This window comes from Phyllostomus discolor, chromosome 7 (assembly GCF_004126475.2).
Source record: "Phyllostomus discolor isolate MPI-MPIP mPhyDis1 chromosome 7, mPhyDis1.pri.v3, whole genome shotgun sequence".
Taxonomy (NCBI): Eukaryota; Metazoa; Chordata; class Mammalia; order Chiroptera; family Phyllostomidae; genus Phyllostomus; species Phyllostomus discolor.
Window position 1 is genome coordinate 39,811,588 of NC_040909.2, and position 21,154 is coordinate 39,832,741.

At 39.3% G+C, this 21,154-nt stretch overlaps 1 protein-coding gene across 1 annotated transcript in view; it reads right to left on the minus strand.

The window, feature by feature from the left end:
- The window catches only part of SYN2 (synapsin II), a 201,528-nt gene extending 180,693 nt beyond the window's left edge, over positions 1-20,835 (minus strand). Inside the window, exon 1 of the mRNA XM_028518111.2 lies at positions 20,269-20,835. Within this exon, the coding sequence (XP_028373912.1) occupies positions 20,269-20,666 (398 nt within the window). The 5' untranslated portion in view covers positions 20,667-20,835. The remainder of the gene's footprint in view (positions 1-20,268) is intronic.
- Between the last annotated feature and the right edge of the window lie 319 nt (positions 20,836-21,154).

Consider the following 21,154-nt stretch of genomic DNA (forward strand, 5'->3'; position numbering starts at 1 on the left):
TTAACTTGACCTTATCTGGGAAGCACTTTATCTGCCCTTCCGTTCTAAATGAGAGCTTTGCTGGATAGAGTAATCTTGGATGTAGGTCCTTGCCTTTCATGACTTGGAATACTTTTTTCCAGCCCCTTCTTGCCTATAAGGTTTCTTTTAAGAAATCAGCTGATAGTCCTATGGGAACTGCTTGTAGGTAACTGTCTCTTTTTGTCTTGCTACTTTTAAGATTCTCTCCTTATCTTTAATCTTGGCTAATGTAATGATGATGTGCCTTGGTGTGTGCTTCCTTGGGTCCAACTTCTTTGGGACTCTCTGAGCTTCTTGGACTTCCTAAAAGTCTATTTCCTTTGCCAGATTGGGAAGTTCTCCTTCATTATATTTTCAAATAAGTTTTCAATTCCCTGTTCTCCCTCTTCTCCTTCTGGCACCCCTATGATTTGAATGTTGGAACTTTTAAAGCTGTCCCAGAGGTTCCTCAGCCTCTCCTCATTTTTTTGAATTCTTGTTTCTTCATTCTGTTCTGGTTGAATATTTATTTCTTCCTTCTGCTCCAAATCATTGATTTGAGTCCTGGTTTCCTTCCCTTCACTGTTGGTTCCCTGTATATTTTGCTTTATTTCACTTTGTATAGACCTTACTTCTTCCTTTATTTTGAGTCCATAATCATTTCTATGAACATCCTGAGTAGCAGTGTTTTGAACTCTGCATCTGATAAATACTAGACTGTCTATCTCCTTGTTGCTTAGTTCTTTTGCTGGAGTTTTGATCTGTTCACTTGTGCCATACTTCTTTGTCTTGGCGTACCTGTTACATGGTAAGAGGCAAAGTCTTAGGTATTTGCCAGGATGGGGCAATCCACTTTGTTGCGTTGTGGCACTGTATGTGGAGGAGGGGTCAGAGAGGGAACAATGCCACTTGCTCTGTTCTCACCCCACTTTCAAGAGACTGGTAGTTTCTCCTGCCACCAAAACCCCCACAGGTTTTTATAGCCAGAGGTTCTGAGGCCTTATGTTGCCCACAGTGAAACCCTGAGTTGCCTGGTCTGTCTCACTCCCCAGTTGTTCCTCCAGTTTTATCTGCTTAGGAATGTGGGACCACCAGCTCTGCCAGCCACCACAGCTGCTGCCTTGCCATGGGTCCTCTCCACCCCAGCTCCCCATCTGCACCCCTCCCACCAGTCTGGATGAATGTTTCTTCTTTAACTCCTTGGTTGTCAGACTTCCATACAGTTCAATTTTCTGGCAGTTTTCATTTTTTGTTTTTAAATTTGCTGTTGTCCTTCTTTGGTTGTGCAAGGAGGTGAAGCATATCTACCTATGCCTCCATCTTGGCCGGAACTTCTCAAACATCTTTTCCCTGCCCTAAATCCTTAATACTAACTAGCCTAAATCCCCTCTACATGTCTTATTCATTGCTGTTGTTATGCTTTTGCTTTCTCTTCCTTTTTTTTTTAAATTCTCACCCCAGGATATGTTCACTGTTATTAGAGAGAAAGTGGGGGAGGATGGGCAGAGAGAGAGGAGGGAGGGAGAAGGAGAATGAGAGAAAGAGAGGGAGACAGGGAGAGAGAAATAAACATCAATGTGAGAGAGAAACATTGATTGGTTGCTTCTCATAGGTGCCCTGACAGGGGCATCAAAATTGCAACCTAGGTATGTACCCTGACCAGATCAAACCCACAACCTTTTTGGTGTATGGGATGATGCTCCAACTAACTGAGCCACCCAACCAGAGCAAACATGTACATTTTAAATGTTTGTATGCCTACTCTAAGAGAACAGGGTTGGAGGGTGGGAAGCAGGGGTGAGAAGGCAATAGCTATTCTCCAGAATGAGTATGCAAGGAGTATTTTGCACATCAGAAAAGGGTGAATTAGAGTGAGGCAGAGCAGGTGCATCTTCAGCTTCATGTAAGGGAGGATGTGGAACATTCTAACATAGTAACAATAATTAATACTTTCATAGTACTTTACAGTTTATAGAAAATATTTTAATATATATAACCAGTTCTTATTGACTAATCACTTTGGTTAATGCAACTATTGTTTGTTTATATTTACAGGGAGTTGAAGAGTTGCTTTGCTCATTATTTGCATTTTCATAATTTTTTCATAAGTCATTGATGGGTCCAACAAATATAATTACTGAAAATACTCTGTCATACCAAATGCTGGGGACACTGAAATTCAAGTTACAGTCATTGTCTTTGAGGAGATCTTATCAGTTAAGGGTGGAAAAATGAGAAGATATAAATAAAACCTGACTATAATACAATGAGTTCATTGTTATGAGAGGTAAGCAAGTTTAGTACAGTTTCTAACACAAATTGAAAGAATTTAAGGAAGGATTAAGTCTAGTTCTGACTTTAGAAAAGATGAAGTCATCCTGAATTGTCCAGGCAAAGACACACAGGAGAAAAAAATGCCTTCAGTTAGCAGGAGTAGTATAAAGATGTAGAGGCAATGGCACATTCAGTTAAATCTTAGTATCTATAAGTTTATCATGGCTATATCAAAGTGGGTAAGAAATAAAAGAAAGGTAATACTGAAGAAGAAGAGACAGATCATGAAGAGATTACTTTCAACATTTTTCAGTTACAATTATGTTTTAATTATCCAAAACTATGCTTTGGATAAACTAAATAATTTTTCTTTCACTAAAGAAAAAGGAAAGAGAAGCTTGGGTGGCCCGAGATTGAAGTTTCATACTAAAAGAAAAGTTCTCTAGGTAGGACAAGAAAGCAGGATTAACTTCAGGAGAAAATGGGCTCCTTTAGAGCCAAGCATCAGTATAAATTAGGGAACAAAAACTTGGTCATCAGTTTTATTCCATTTCCTTTTCTCTGTTCAAAGCTGCCATGTACCAGATAATACTTTCTAGTATTAGGAGTTGCTAGGGCTCTCATTCAGAGCTAAATCTCAAAAGATTTATGAAGTGGACTGGTTGAAAATTTGTGATTAAGTTAATTTGTGTTTCACAGAGTATAAGAGCAAAAGTATTCTAAAGCTTACTATATTTGTAGTGAATAAGCAAGACTTCCAACATAATAAAATACACCTCTAATCCTAGAATACTTCTTCTTGTCCATTGTTTCCTTCTATGCCTTTTCACATTCTTTGGATCCCTCTCTTCAACTCAATTTGGGAAAGTTTTACTGACCTCAAATTATGTATCAGACATTCTGCTGAATGCTAAGAATACAAAAAAAATGAAGAAAACACTAAGCTTGTCCTCAAAGGACTCACTATCACATAAACAGATATCACTGTGTTGAGTTCAGTGATAAAGATATCTACTGGATTGAAAAAGGGCATAGAGGAGGCATAGAAGCCTAATATAATCTAGAGAGTAAGAGAAGAATTCCTGGAAAAGAAAATATTCAACTCAGTTTCAAAAGATGAACATGAGTTTAGTCAAGAAAAGGAAGAGGAGATGAGGCAATTGCAGTAGATGTATAAACAAAGGCAAAAAGGAGGAATGCCATAACACGTGTACAAAACTGCAAATAGTTCAGTTGTGCTAAAAATTAAAGTTTGAGGATGAAAATGTTAGAAGGAGGTCGGAGAGGTAAGCAGGGGTCAGATCACAGGAGAGCCATGAACTTTACCTATAAGACAGGGAAAGACACTAAAAAGCTTTAAGCAAAGGAATGAAAAGGTCAAACTTATATTTTAAATAGTTCGTTCAAGCTATTAAGTGGAAATCATAATGAGACCTTCTAGATGAAAGGTAATAAGAAATTGAAATAGATGACCACTGCTATCCCCAACCAAGATAAAAAATATGAGGACTGAAACAGAAGGGAAAGATAAGGAATTTAATACTGGAACAAATGACCTTGAATTACCTTTAACCACACAGATGGAGATGTCCATCAAGCAATGATCATGTCTGAAGATCAGGACAAAGTTCTGAGCTAAAGATTTGGGAACCAACTACATTTAGTAGGTAATGGACATTTTGAGAGTGGATGGACCAGGTAGAGTGTATAGAGTGAAAAAAGAAGTGGGTAGAAAATGGGACTCTGAGGAATACCTACATTTAATGAGGCAGACAAAGAAAAGAACAAGAAAAATGAGAAGGAACTTTAAAAGAACAGGTATAAATCGAATGAAGAATGCAGAAGCCAAGGGACTTCCAGATGGAAGATAAACAGTGTCAAACCCATCAGTGAAGGTATAAACTGACACTGTCCTTTGGATTTAGCAATTAGGTAAGATAACAAAAATAATTTCAATATTATGGGGAAGACAGAAGCCCAATTCCAGCTCAGGAGAGCAAATATCAGGTAAGAAAGTAGAGATGAAACTCAGATTTATTTTTCACATCTAGAAGAATGATTAAGAAGGTGAAGGAGGAGTTTTTGCTTCTTTCTTTCTTTACAATGATGGAACAACTAGTAGAAGCAACCAGTAGAAAATGAGATTATAAGCAGAAGAAAAAAGGGATAAAATTTTGAGCAAAGTCATGGAGAAGGCAGGAGGGGGTGGTTCTTAAACAATATTTAGTACCATCACCCTCTGAATATAGAACAAAGAAAATAAGTGTTGAGGTCAAAGAGAGAAGCAGAAGAGCATTCCAAAGGTAACTGTGTAATAATAGCACAGAATCCAGAAAGTAAAGTATGTATTCAAGGGAAGGGCAATCCAATGTATAGAAAAAGTTTGAAAGTATAGGAAAAAGTCTGAAAGATAAGCTGGAGCCAAATTGTGAATAAGCCTAATGAATAACAGTGTGATATAGAAGACTATTTACCAAGTAAATTTATAAGATCTATGAATGCTTTTGTTTTGTTTAGGAATACTCTGAAAACAATGTGAGAGATGGATTACATAGGGTTGAAAAGAATGCAGAAACTACTTTTTAAAGCCATTCTACATATTTCTCTCCTTTCATTTCCCTCTATAACCATCCTTCCTTAATTAGTTACAAGTAGAAACTGAAGCAGAGCTGATTTACAATTCATTTATTTATTAAATATCATAAAGATTTATGTGGTCATGTCTCTAATTGTTACATATAGCTGAGTCAAATTGGTAATGCTTCTCTCTTCTAAACAAACAAACAAACAAACAAACAAACAAACCTTCTGCAACAGCATGGATGGACCTGGAGAGCATTATGCTAAGTGAAATAAGCCAGTCAGAGAAAAACAAATACCATATGATTTTACTTATATGTGGACTAATAACAAAATAAACTAACAAACCAAATAGAAACAGGTTCACACAGAGAACAGTCTAACAACTGTCAGAGGGGAGGAAAGTTGGGGGGTAAGTGAAAAAGGTAAAGGAATTAAGAAAAAAAAACCTCACAGACACAGACAACAGCATGGTAACTACCCAATGGAAAGAGGGGTGGGAGGAGGTAGAAGGTCAAGGGGTGATAATAAATAGTGACAGGAGACTTAACTTTGGGTGGTGAACACACAATACAATACACAGATGATGTATGATAGAACTGTACACACTTGAAATCTATATATTTTATTAACCAATGTCACTCCAAGAAAGTCAATAAAAATTAAAGATAAATAAATAACATTTTAAAAAGAAAAAATCATCTTCTAATTTTCTGCTGGCAAAATTATCTTTTTTTGTATAAACCTATCACTCTGGGTTCAGATCTTGACATTTCAGTTTAATAGCTATATAATCTTCGGCAAGTGACTACTTTTATGAGTCTGTTTATTCATCTATAAAATGAATATTCTATCTATAGATCAGGATCATTGTGAAGATAAAATGAAACAGTGGGTATGAATATGCTGTGTAAACTATAAAGCACAGAGCACATGACAGGGATCAAAAAATAAATGCTGCTACAGTGGTCCCTGAGTACGCAAGCTGCGGCTGGCAGATCCAGTGGGGCAGCAATTGTGGACCAGGGCAGAACTCGCAGCCCGGGAGCCCAGAGAAGGGTCTGAGCCCAGGAGAATGTAACTACCGCCATTGTTCCCTCCCGTCCCCACTTCCGCCCCGCCCCCACATATAACATCACAACCTAGCGACTGGGGTGCCCAGCCCCGGTGAACACCTAAGGCTCTGCCCCACACCGTAACAAGAACGACCAGACCGGGAAAAAAAAAAAAAGGAGAGACAGGGAAAAACATGTTTTCAACAGAGCAGATCAGTCCCCCAGGACTCATCCTTTTGAGCGACCAAGAAATAGCCAATCTATCAGATGCACAGTTCAAAACACTGGTGATCAGAAAGCTCACGGAATTGGTTGATTTGGGGCGCAAATTAGATGAAAGGATTCAGGTTACCATAAAAGAGATGCAGGAAGATACGCGGAGGAGAGCCAATAGTGAAAGGAAGGAATCTGAGTCTCAAAACAATATAGTGGACCAGAAGGAAGATAGAATCAACCAAGCAGGAAAGCATGATGAAATAAGAATTCAAAAAATCGAGGAAAAGCTTAAGAGCATCCAAGACACCTTTAAACGTTCCAATATCTGAATTATAGGGGTACCAGAATCGGAAGGGGAAAAGCAACAAATTGAGCATGTATTTGAACAAATAATAAAGGAGAACTTCCCCGATCTGGCAAAGGGAACAGTCTTCTAAGAAATCCAAGAAGCTCAGAGAGCCCCAAAGAAGTTGGACCCAAGAAGAAACACACCAAGGCACACCATCATTACATTAGCCAAGGTAAAAACGAAGGAGAGAATCCTAGAAGCAGCAAGAGATAAGGGGACAGTAACCTACAAAGGAGTTCCCATCAGACTGTCAGCTGATTTCTCAAAAGAGACCTTACAGGCAAGAAGGGGCTGGAAAGAAATATTCCAAGTCATGAAAGACAAGGACCTATGTCCCAGATTGCTCTATCCAGCAAAGCTCTCATTTAGAATGGAAGGGCAGATAAAGTGCTTCTCAGATAAGGTCAAGTTAAAGGAGTTCATCATCACCAAGCCCTTATTATATGAAATGCTAAAGGGACTTATCTAAGAAAAGAAGATAAAGAAAAGACATGTATAGTAAAAGGACAGCAAACTCACAAATATTAACAACCACACCTAAAGCAAAACCAAAAGAGACGAAGTAAACAATTAGAACAGGAACAGAACCACAGAAATGGAGATCACATGGAGGGTTAGCAGCAGGGGGGTGGGAGAAGGAGAGAGGGGGAAAAGGTATAGAGAATAAGTAGCATAGAATGTAGGTTGAAAATAGATAGGGGGAGGGCAAGAATAGTACGGGAAATGTAGAAGCTAAAGAACTCATAAGTATGACACATGGACATGAACTAAAGCGGGGGAACGTGGGTGGGAGAGGGGGTACAGGGTGGAGGGGAGAGAAGGGGGAAATGGGACAACTGTAATAGCATAATCAATAAAATATATTAAAAAAAAAGAAGTACAAATAGGTAGTTACAGAATAGCTAGCCATGGGGATATAAAGTACGGTATAGGAAATGGAGTAGCCAAAGAACTTATACGAATCATCGATGGACATGAACAATGGTAGAGGGATTGCATGAGGGAGTAGCAAGTACAGGGTGGAGGGGAGCGAAGGCAGAAAAATAAGGACAACTGTAATAGCATAATCAATATAATTTAAGAAAAAAAATAAATGCTGCTAGCCAACATATATGAGGTCTATACAGAAAAAGTCCAACCACTGTTAATATAACAAGAAAAGTTTGCATGACAATGACATAACCTGGCAGCCAAGGAGAGTGGACTGGAATACATATGCATGAACAATGACTTCACTGTACTAGTAAGTGGGGGCAATAGACACCGTTGAGTGAGCATGTGTACTGTGTGGCTATCCCATTCAAAATGACTGAGCAAGTAGCAGGGGTGTCCAACTTTTGGGCATCTCTGGGCCACACTGGAAGAACAGTTGTCTTGGGCGACACATTAAACACATTGTGACATGTAATCACAAAGAAATCTCATAATGTTTTGAGTAAATTTACGATTTTGTGTTGAGCCGCATTCATAGCTATCCTGAGCTGCATGCCGCCCATTGGCCACAGCTTTGACATCCCTAGTAGAGCAATGAATCTGCATTAAATTTTGCATTGAGCTTGAACACTCCTCCACAGAAACTATTCAGATGATTCAGAGGCCACAGCTATAGGCAACTGGTGATTGGCAGCTTTATCATAATAATGGGCATACTCATGCATCACATCTCCTAGAAAGTTTTTTGGTGAAACATCAAATCACCCAGGTGACTCAGCCCCTACAGCCCAGATTTGGCACCCCGCAACTTCTGCCTTTTCCCAAAACTAAAATCACCTTTGAAAGGGAAGAGATTTCAGACTGTCAATGAGATTCAGGAAAATACAACAGGGCAGCTGATGGCAATTGGGAGAACTGTGTGAGTTCCCAAGGTGCCTACTTTGAAGGGGACTGAGGTGCCACTGTCCTATGTACAATGTTTCTTGCATCTTGTATCTTCTTCAATAAATGTTTATTTTTCATGACCTGGCAGTTTTTCATAGCATATATTTTTTCATAGTAAATGGATGAATATTTTCTGGACAGACCTGATATATATATATAGGAGATAGATAGATAGATAGGCAGATAGACAGATAGATAGATTTCTTATATCTGTCAGGGAGAGAGAAATTCAACCACAAGTCTCCAATTTCCATCATGAGGAGGAAACACAGACAGACGCCACTACAGGATTGACCCCACTTTTTTTTCAGGATACCACATAGTAGCAATAACCTAAGAAGGAGGTACTGAATGGAAAGTACTAAAAGATGAGTTTTTCATCCAAGGGCACATAAACTCATTTATTGGCCTATGCCTGTTTTTGCAAAGATTTACAAACATTGCCACAAAGAATAAAATACAGAGCTAAAATTTTTGAAAGACAATGGTACAAAAACTGTAACATGGAAATAACGTAGTGCTGTAAAGTAAGTTAGAGAATCTGTTTCAGTCTTCTCATTTGACAGGTATTAGAGAATCAAAAACCAAAAAGGCAAAGTGGCCTACCTAAGAATACACAGCAGCACATTTTAAGGGCACAAACATTTCTAATCACAACATCTTCATTCCTCGGGACAGCCCACCTCTGTGTTCCCATAGCACCCTATGTATACTAATTATCACACTATATTAAAATCCTATTTAAATGTCTGTCCTCTCCCTTAGTGGACTGGAAGATCCCAGTAGACAAGGTCTGTGCCCTACTTATTCTTATATCCCCAGCACTACCTGGCTTGTTAGATGCTTAATTGCACTGAATCATATCCCAGTTAAAAATGTTTTGTAAATTTGAGGAGAAGGTATGCAATATGGAAAACTTCCTATTTAGGCCTCCACTATATTTTGTCTAGCAAGATATTGATAAGACTAATGTTACTACAGACCTGAACTTGGATACAAAAAGACAATAAGCAATCTTAGGTAGACAGGGATACTGAGGTAAAAATGGGTCCCTGAAAGGAAGGTCACCACTGTAGAACAACCCCATTAACTTTAGAATATTGTTGGATTTTAATGACTAGCTCTTTAAGAGTCTACTTCAACCATTTTACAACAACCTTTGCTGAAACATCAATAACACAAATAAGATTGTGAAATTGCTAGTGTAGATACAGTGTGATATGCTCATGTGGTTCTTTTTAAGCACTTACTAACAACTTTACAATGAATCTTTAAAAGAAGCAGATACAAACAGTATTAAGGAGAAAAAGGATTAAATTTAGGGGATCTACTCAGAGTGACTTAAAAGTAGAAAGAAACTTGAGGTGGAGTCAGAAGATGTGAGTTCTAGTCTCCATTCCCTCACCAACTTCTTATTTGACCTTGGGCAATATCATTCCATTTCTCTGGGCTAGATGATGATTCAGGTTCCTTTGAGTTCAAATGCTATAAGATGAAAAGTCCCTGTCAGTCCTTGAGATAATCAGGGATGGAGAAAGATAAAAGTTAGGAAAGCAGAATGATGGTAAAACAGAAGAGTACTGTCACATGGTATACAGGGGAAGAAAGCTTAGTATAGAAACTGATGTTTTATATTCTAGTTCTGGTTCTGTCATCAACTAGTTGAGTGACCTTGAACAAGTCACTCTCCCTCTTTAGGTCAAGATTTCACCCATTTATAAAGTGACCCAGATGATATTCCAACTCTAATAACCTAGAATTCTAAGCTATAGGCTACTGCCGCTATGAACAATGAAATTCTATGAAACTGGTCCACAGAACATATAAATAAAAAATATGTAGCACACAGAAGCCTCAAAACTCACTTGAGCTTTCCCCCCATGTTCCAAGTCAAATATTTTTCTAGAGCCACTCACAAGCCCTGGTCCAGACCTCTGCAGTTTGAATTCCCCTATTCTTTTTTTTTTTTTTTTTATTTCAATCATTGTTCAAGTACAGTTTTCTCCCCCCTGCTCCCGTTCCAGCCCCTCCACCCAACCCTCCCCCCTTCCCCCCATTACCCCCCACCCTTAGTTTTTGTCCATGTGTCCTCCAAATTTGTTCCTGTAATCCCTACCCATTCCCCCCTGAAATTCCCTCTTCTTAATGAAATGCCAAAAGAAACACCAGAAAATAATAGAAACAGGTGCTGCCTAGAAAATACATAAATCCAGTCTCATCATCTCTTTCATTTCTGCCACTGTACTTTCCTTATATTACCCCCCATCTAGACTGAGCCAGACCTATCTCTTGATTCAAATTCTTCAGGCTCAGTTCATACCTCACTGCTTTCATTAAGCATTCCCTTCCCACTCTAACACACATCCATCTCTCACTTTTTTAAGTTTCTATAGCACTGCATTGCTGTGACAGAGATTAAATGATATTTATAATATATGTAATATGGTAAAACATCTAGAATATAATAGTTTGATAAATGATAGCAGTTGTTCCCACACTTTAACACTTAAATTACACACCCTTTTGTTCAATGCCTCTTTAATGCACGTGAATCACCTGGAGACCTTATTCAAATACAGATTATTACTCAGTAGGCACAGGTGAGACCCGATAATCTATAATTCAAAACTTCTTGTTTGATGCCAATTCTGTTGATCCAGGGACCAAACTATGAATACAAGGGGTAGTTTTTAGTATGCCTTTAAAACATATATTTATCTTATTTACTCAGATGGACAGATGTTAGAAAACAGAGTGTATCATTTTTCTTAGCATATATACCCTATACAAGAAGGTGCTCAATAAACATCGATGGATTTGTCATATCTTCAATCTCCAGATCATCTAGATAAGCTTTAGAATGCCTGTGCTGTACTGATTTTCAAATCAAACACCGAGACATGCCAGAATGAAAGAACTCCCTCTGGCACTGGGATTGGAATCACTGGAAAAACGACAGGGGAGAATCTGAGAAAAAACTTACCTCTTCACCAGTAACAATATAATATCCAATATATACAGATGGATGCTTGTTCCTTGCTTATGCACAGAGATCATTTGTTAAAGTGCAGTCTTAACTGTACTTCAAATTTATATATGAGACTCGAAAGGCTATATATGCACATATCCTGATATCTATAGCACACACACACACATCTCGAAAATACATATACACATAGAGGCAGACACACATATAATTAGTGGTTGATATATATGATATATATATCAACCACTAATAATAATTACTAGTAAGGTATATAATGAGCTTGATTTCATTTTTTAGTAAAACAGATACATTTTCCCAATGATCCTTTAGTGTGCAATTAATCTAAAGATCTCAGGCAACCAATAAAAACACAATTTCAAGCAAAATACAGAGAGAGTAACACCTTCCAATTTCTCCATTATCTTGGACAGTAGTAAGGTTCCCAAATTCCAAGTCCCACAATTAAACTGATAGAAATTCAAAGAATTCCCTTGTGAATTAAGGCTGCTCTGAGAGGCTGCCTATTTTAGTTCCTTCTTTTGAATCTCCAGTTATTTAAATGCTTGTTAAAACCTTTATTTTAGCATTCAATAATTCAGATGGGACCAATGCTCTGACTTCCTATTAAAGCACCAAGAAAATAATACTGGGCATAAAATTACACCTGCCCACTGAATACTATGTAGGTAGTTTAAACTGTGAGACTAATTTACTAAAATCAACTTTTAGAGCAAAAAGCACCTTTAAGTCACTCTATTTGTCATAAGCAGGCATCTGCTCCTTAACTCAGAGACCTTTCAATAAAACCATTCATCAATATTTAAGCAAGATGTCTTTTAAGAAATTCAGACATGTTAGAAAACAAACTGCAATTCTGAGAATTGCTATTAGGCACAGAAGCACAGAACCATGCTCAAGCATGAGATTCAAACTGGAATTATGAGTTTTAACAAATCAATGTTACTACTTCAGAGAAAATCAAAATACAGTTGGGAATCAGCTTATAGGAAAGTGCATTCCAGTGTATTCCATTGCTTCCCTTAGAAATCTAGTCTTCAGGCCAAGGTAATTCTCTGGTTCATGCCAGGCAGTGTAGAGAATAATAGTATCCAAGGAAAGTTTCTAATCTCAAGCTACTTGAAGCTGTTAGAACTAAATACAAATCAGAAACATCCAAGGTGGAGGAAGAGGAAGTGAACGCTATACTAACCTCCTCCCAGGACCAATCAGGAAGTACAACTAAATTGTAGAGAAAGCATCCTGAATAACCAACTGAACACTAGCTAGAGAGCAGCCTTATAACCAAGGACAGACAGAAGCAACCACTTCACCACAACAAGACTGGTAGAGAGTGCAGAGGAGGCACAAGAGGGCTGGCTGAGATCCCACACCAACAGCTTAAGTTCTCGAGGAACATTTCAACAGCTGGTGAGTTCCCCCTGAGAAGTGTGGGGTCTAGAACCCAAGCTGAGCTCCCCAGCCTACAGCACCAGAGCCAGAAAGGAACCCAGATAACATCCATCTGTGAAAAGCAGCAGGGTTTCAGTTTGCCAGGGAGAGACAACGGGAGATGCAGAGAGCCTCTTAAAGGGCGAATGCACAAAATTTCATTTGTGGTCACTCACCGTGAGCTCCAACAGAGGAGGGTAGAGTAGACTAGAGACACTTGAGGAGAGACTGGGGTTGGTGGCTCTGGGGAGAGAACTGAACAGCCACCAGGATCTCTGTGCTGAGTCAATTCCCCACACTGCAAGAGCCATCACTCTCAGGCAGAGCAATCCCCTCCAAGTGGCATCAGCCTGAGGGGAAACAATAGCCCCACCCAGCAGAATTACTCTGTCCCACTGAGTTGTGCTAAAGCTGATTACGGCTTGATTAGTTTAACAACTATGGTGGAAAGTACAAAAAGAAGCCAAAATGGGAAGGTAAAGAAACAGACCCCAAATGAAAGAACAAGAGAATTCTCCAGAAGAAGAACTATATGCAATGGAGGCAAGAAATTTATCAGATACAGAGTTTAGATTAATGATTATAAAGATAATCAACAGCATGAAAAAAGACAGAAACCATAAAAAAGGACTAGTCAGAAATAAAGAATGCAATATCTGAAATAAATAATACACTGGAAGAATAAACAGTAGGTTAGGTGAAGCAGAGGATCAAATCAGGGATTTGGAAGACAAGGTAGAAAAAAACACCCAAGGATAGCAGCCAAAAGAAAAAAGAATTTTTAAAAAAACGAGGAGTGCTTAAGACACATTTTGGACAACATAAAGCATAACAACATCTGCATCATGGGAATACCAGAAGCAGAAGAGAGCAAGCAAGGGATCAAGAACCTATTTGAAGATATAACACAAAACTTCCTTAATCTAGTGAAGGAAAAAGACACACAAGTCCAGGAAGCTCAGAGACCCTGTAAACAAGTTGGACCCAAAGAGGTCTACACCAAGACATATCATAATTAAAATGACAAGGCTTAAAGACAAGAAGAGAATCCTAAAAGCCACAAGAGAAAAGCAGGTGGTTACCTACAAGGGAGCACCAATAGACTAGCATCTGATTACTCAACAGAAATATTTCAGGCCAGAAGAGAATGGCATGAAATATTCAAGGTGATTAAAAAGCAAGGGCCTACAACCAAGACTGCTTCACCCAGCAAGACTATCATTTAAATTTGAAGGAGAAATAAAGACCTCCCCAGACAAGGAAAAACCAAAGGAGTTTATTAACACCAAACCACTACTGCAGCAAATGTTAAAGGGCTTGCTTTAAGAAGAAGAAAAAGAAAAATGTCTAACAATAAATTGGTACTACATACATACCTACCAATAATCTCCTTGAATGTAAATGGCTTAAATGCTCTAACCAAAAGACAGGGTAGCTCAATGGATAAGAAAACAAGACCCATAAATATGCTGCCTCCAAGAGATCCATCTCAGATCAAAAGATACACACAGACTAAAAGTAAAGGGATGGAAAAAGATATTTCATGCAAATGAGAAAAAAAAAAAAAAGCCGGGATAGCAGTACTAATACCTGACAAAATAGACTTTAAAAAACCAAGGCTATAGTAAGAGACGAAAAAGAATACTACATAATGATAAAGGGAACAATCCAACAAGAGGATTAACCCTAGTAAACATCTGCATACCTAATATAAGAGTGCCTAAATATGTGAAGCAAATCTTGATGGACTTACAGGGGGAGAGTGACAGAAATATAGTCATAGTCAAAGATTTTAACATCCCATTGACTTCAATGGACAGATCTTCCAGACAGAAAATCAACAAGAAAAAGGTAGCCTTAAATGACAAACTATAGTAGATGGATTTAACAGATATCTTCAGAGCATTTCATCCCAAAACAAAATACACACACTTTCCAAATGTACATGGAAAGCTTTCTAGGATAGAACACATATTAGGACACAAAACAAGTCTCAATAAATTTAAGAAGACTGAAATCATATCAAGGATCTTCTCTGACCACAATGCTATGAAACTAGAAATCAATCACATGAAGAACACTGAAAAACATGCAAAGACATGGAAGCTAAATAACATGTTATTAAACAATGAATGGGCCAACAATGAGATCAAGGAATAAATCTATGATACCTTGAAAAAAATGAAAATGAGGACACAACAATCTAAAATCTGTGAGACAGTGGGAAAGCAATCCTAAGAAGGAAATTTATAGCATTGCAGGCCTTTCTTAAAAAACAAAACAAAAAGAAAGAAAGAAAAAGCTCAAATAAACAATCTAAGTTTACACTTAAAGGAACTTGAAAAAGAACAACAAACAAATCCCAAAGTGAGTAGAAGAAAGGAAACAATAAAAATCAGAGCAGAAACAAATAAAATACCATCTAAAAAAACAATACAAAAGATCAATGAATCCAAGAGCTGGTTCTTTGAAAAGATAAACAAGATTGACAAACCTTTAACCAAACTCATCAAGAAAAAATGAGAAATGACCCAAATAAATAAAATCAGAAATGAAAGAGGAGAAATAACTGACAACAAAGAAATACAAAAGATTGTAAGAAAATATTAGGAACAACTACATGCCAACAAACTGGACAACCTGGACGAAATGGATAAATTCCTAGAAACATAGTATTCCCAAACTAAATCAGGAAGAATCAGAGAATCTGAATAGGCAGATTACACCTAGTGAAATTGAAGCAGTAATCAAAAAAACTCCCAAGAAACAAAAGCCCTGGACCAGATGGCTTCACAGGGGAATTCTACCAAATATTCCAAGAACTAACACCTCTCATTCTCAAACTATTTCATAAAATTCAAGAGAAGGGAAGACTCCCAAACTCATTTTACAAGGCCAGTATCATCCTAATTCCAAAACCAGATAAAGACACTACAAAGAAAGAAAATTATAGGCCAATATCCCTGATGAACACAGATACTAAAATCTTCAACAAGATATTGGCAAACCAAATACAGCAATGCATCAACAAGATCATACACTATGATCAAGTGGGATTTATTCCAGGAATGCATGGTTGGTACAAACATTTGCAAATCAATAAATGTGATTCACCACATAAACAAAATGAAAGATAAAAACTACATAATCATATCAATAGATGCAGAAAAAAGCATTTGAAAAAATCAATACCCATTTATGAAAAAAACTCTCAGCAAACTAGGAATAGAGAGAACATACCTAAACATAATAAAGGCCATATATGACAAACCCACTGCCAGCATCATACTCAACAGGCAAAAACTACAAGCATGCCCCTTAAGATCAGGAACAAGACAGGGAAGTCTGCTTTTACCTCTCTTATTCAACAGACTGCTGGAAGTTCTAGCTACAACAATCAGACAAGAAGAAGAAATAAAAGACATCCAAATTGGAAAGGAAGTAGTGAAACTGTCATTATTTGCAGATGACATAATATTGTACATAGAGAACCCCAAAGATTCCACCAAGAAACTACCAGAACTGATTAATGAATTCAGCAAAGCAGGATACAAAATTAATATCTAGAAATCAGTTGCATTTTTATATGTTAATAATGAACTAACAGAAAAGGAAATTAAGAAAATAATCCCATTCACAATTGCTTCAAAAAGAATAAAACACCTGTAATAAACCTAACCAAGGATATAGAAGACATGTACACAGAAAATTATGAGACATCAAAGAAAAAAACTGAAGAAGATAACAAATAAGTAGAAGCACATACTGTGTTCATGGATAGGAAAAATTTATATCATCAAAATGTCCATACTACCCAAAGCAATCTATAGATTCAGTGTAATTCCTATCAAGATTCCGATGACGTATCTCACAGAATAGAACAAATATTTCAAGAACTTATATGGAACCACAAAAGGTCCCGCATAGCAACAACAATCCTAACGAAAACAACACAGTTGGAGAAATCATGCTACCTAATATCAAACTATACTATAAGGCCACAGTAATCAAAACAGCATGGTACTGACATAAAAACAGACATATAGCTCAATGGAACAGAACAGAGAGCCCAGGAATGAACCCACACTTTTACAGTAAATTAATATTTGACAGAGGAATCAAACACATACAATGAGCTAAAGATAGTTTATTCAATAAATGGTGTTGGGGAAATTGGAAAGATATATGCAAAAACATGAAACTAGACTACCTTCCTATACTACACATAAGAATAAAGTCAAAATGGATCAAAGATTTAAATGTTATACCTAAAACCATAAAAATCTTATAAGAAAACAGAGGCAACAAAATCTCGGACAGCACTCATAGCAATTTTTTATCAGATATATCTCCCCAGGCAAAGGAAACAAAAGAAAAAAAGAAACAAATGGGACTACATCAAACTAAAAAGTTTTTGCACAGCAAAGGAAATCAACAAAATAAAAAGACAACCCACAGAATAGGAGAATATATTTGCCAGTATATCGGATAAGGGGTTTGTACATTCTTTATAAAATTTATAAAGAATTTACAAAACTCAACACCAAAAAAGCAAACAACCCAATTAAAAAATGAGTAAAGGACCTGAATAGACACTTCTCCAAAGAGGACATACAGATGGCCAGTAGACATATGAAAAGATATTCAACGTCACTAATCATCAGAGAAATATAAATGAAAACCACAATGAGAGATACCATCTCATACCTGTCAGAATGGCTATCATCAATAAATCAACAAACAGCAAGTGCTGGCAAGGATGTAGAGAAAGGGGAACCTTCTTGCACTGTGGATGAGAATGCAGATTCATGCAGCCATTGTGGAAAGCAGTATGGAGATACCTCAAAAAATTAAAAACATATCTGCCTTTTGACCCAGCAATTCCACTTCTGGGAATATATCCAAAAGAGCCCAAAATAGTAACTCAAAAGAACATAAGCATTCCTATGTTCATTGTAGTGTTATTTACAATCGCCAAGATATGGAAGCAGCCAAAGTGTTCATTGTAGATGAATAGATGAATGGAAAACTATGGGACATTTATACAATGGAATACTACTCAGCCTTAAAAAAGAAGAAAATTTTACCTTTTGCAGTAGTATGGATGGACCTGGAGAACATTATGCTAAGTGAAATAAGACAAAGAAAGACAAATACCATATGATTTCACTTATACATGGAATCTAATGAATAAACAAAACAGATAGACTCATAGATGGAGAGCAGATGACAGCTAGTGGGAGGGAGGAGGTTACGGGGTAGAGGGATGGGCAAAAATGAAAGAAACTTTTTTAAAAAAGAACTAAGTACAAATCTACAGCAGCCTCATCAAATACATACAAATGAGTATCTTCCTATCTGCCAGTACCTAACTGGTAATTCGACGACAAACAAATGCCTTCAACTTGATAAATCGGGGCAGTGTGCAGGAGGACCAGATTCTTGCACAAAAAAAATGAAACACCAATGTCATTCCCATTTCTCCCTTCTTTATCTGGCCTTCATTCAAAACTCATCTTTTGTGATGCTTTCTTTCTCTAATAACTCCAGTCCTCACTAATCACTTCATTTGCTGAATAACTAATAATCCTAGAGTCCTTTTTGTTAACTGTTTTTGTTAAATGTTTCCACTTTGTCTCCCAAATTTAACTATGAGTACTCCGTAAGATCCCTATACTACCTAGCCCCTAGAGGGAGCCTGTTATTAATATTACTAATAACATAATAATAATGATGAAGGAATAGCAAGCCAGTGCAGTAGCAACAGTGAAGTAAAATGAGCCTAAATTCAAATCCTGGTACTATATATAATTTGCTGGCTATATGACCAGGAACACATCATTTAACTTTGCTAAGCCTCAGTTGGTGGTGAAATTTAATGACATATACTATATCAGAGCACCTAATACAGGGCTTGGTATATAACGTATGCTTAGTAAAGCTTAGTTACCTTCCCTTCCCACTAATAAGCACTTGTTGATTTAAAGGGAGTTGGAGCAATTCCTGTAGAGGGCTGTCAATGGCACCATCATTTAAACTCTTATACTTTCCCCATTAAACTCCTGCTTGTGCTTTTGTCATTTCCTAACAAAGGTTCCTTCATATTTTCTGCTCCACAGTCTTGAGAAAAAGCCAACTACACAAGTCACCCTAAAGACTACTCAGAATGGTCAGATGAGGAGCCAGCAGGAGGGCATCTCTACATCTACATCTCACTTCCATCACACGCACCCTAGCATTCCCTCCCTCTGGTTCTCCCAGTGAGAAAAACAGTGAAGCAGCCAAAAGAGGAGATGGAGATAAACAGCTCTGTGGTCCCTCTGCACCTCCCTCTTAGGAGGAAACACTCAGGTCCAGTCTCCTACCTCAATTCCTGTGTGAAAGAAAAACAAACAAACAAAAACAACCATTCCAATATTCCAGAAAAAGAACAACCCGGATTTCTGGCCTCTTCATTTCTTCAAGTCCTTCCTTCACCAGTCAATTCCACCCTCACCACCCACTCCAACCATCATCCCTAGGTCAACTTCCTGCTACATAAAATAGAACTTCTTTTAATTGATTTGTCTTAAGTGTATCTCATTCCTGCCTTTACCAACTAGTGGTACCATTTTCCCCCAGCCTTCCGATTCTAAATTGAAATATCCCTTAATAATACAAATAATAATTATAATTATTGAAGTTCCCTGTCTACTGTATTAAAGCAGATCTCTTTTTATTTGTGGTCCTTTAATGATCCAAAACCTTTTACGTTGGTCGTCATCTTTCCAGCGGGAAAAAAACACCGTCACTTCCACTCCCCACACACACACCAAAGTAAAAACAAATTCCATAAATCCCCTCCCCGCTGCACAAAATACAAGAATTTCATTATTCTTAAACGGACTTCAGCCGTGCTGCAGGGGAACAAGCCCACGTAAACCGTGGCTTCCACATCTGTGATTTGATCAACCTTAATGTCAATATTGGTATCAGCCCTCATCTGACAGTTGAAAATACTCCTTTGACCTTCTTCCCGCAAAATACCCATTTCCTTTCCAAATTCACTCAAGCTTCATAGAGTAGAACCTTTTTTAATTGGTTTTAAATGTTCCTTCAGCGATCTGGGACCATTTTTACCTCATCTTTTCTGTGTTTAGGCTGACCCCTCCGTGCGCCCCTCAAAAACAAACTGTTAAGTCTTAAGACTCTTCCCTGTTGCATAAAGTAGCTGCTTCTTTTGGAGGATTTGAGACAACTGAGGAAATCTCTTACCTCAGGGTTTACCTTTCCAGGAGATCAAGGCCGACTCCCACCTTACAAACATCCCTTCTTCCCTGCTCAGCCCCCACCCGCCGTCTCCTCACGGCGGGACCACGCAGACCCTCCTTTTTATTGGTCTAAACTGTCTCTCTGGCGCCCTGGTACCATCTCCTTGGCGGCCCCCAGTGGCCCAGGCAGGCCCTGGGAGTTCCTAGTGCCAGCGGCAACCCGGCACCTACCAGTCGGTGTGCGGCTCGTCGACGACCAGCAGCACCTTGGCTTTCCTGGCGGCGGCGGGAGCCGGTGCAGGCGAGTCCACCAAGCCGGCCGAGGCGGCTGTCTGCTTCACGGCTTGGGACAGCGAGCTGAAGAAGCTGCTGCCCACCGACGGCGCCGAGGCCGCCTGCGGCGCAGGCTGCGGCGCAGGTGCGGGGGCCGACGGCGGCCTCCGTTCGGGGCCCGGCGAGGCGGCCGGGGTCGCCGAGGAGACTGGGGGCACCGACGACGCCGAGGCCACGCCCGGGCCAGGGGGCGGCGGCTGCTGGGGCTCCGGCCGCTGCAGGTCGGTCATGTAGCCATTGGGCAGGTTGGCGATGAAGCTGCTGTCTGACAGCCGGCGCCGCAGGAAGTTCATCATCTGGCTTGAGGGGATGGGGGCACGCGGGGCGGCGGGCCCGGCCGGCGCGGAGAGGAAGACTGAGGCGGCAGATGTGGGGCTGAGGGGGCCGAGGGGGCTGACTCTCAGGTGCGGGACCGCAAACCCAGCAGACAGCCGCGGCAGACAGGGCCAGGCTAGCCAGGCGGCGCGAAGCTCAGCGCGGTGGAGCAGACGGAGGCGGGGCCACAGATCGCCCCGCCCCGCGCCGCAGAGCAGGCGCCGCCCCCGGCTCCCCGCCTGCGCACCCAGCTCGGTGCGGCGGGCCTCCAGGGTCTGCGGACGTGAAGACAGCTTGGTCACCAGCAGCCTGAGCTTGGCTCTATGGGCAGGGCGTGGGAGGCCATTCTGCTCTCCAAGAATAGGGAAAAGGGAACCGAAAGCCCCTACCGTAACCTTTTGGTTGGGGAGAAAAGAACCATGTCCCACTTGAGATGGAGGCGAAGAAAACTGTCCCCACTCTCTTTGGA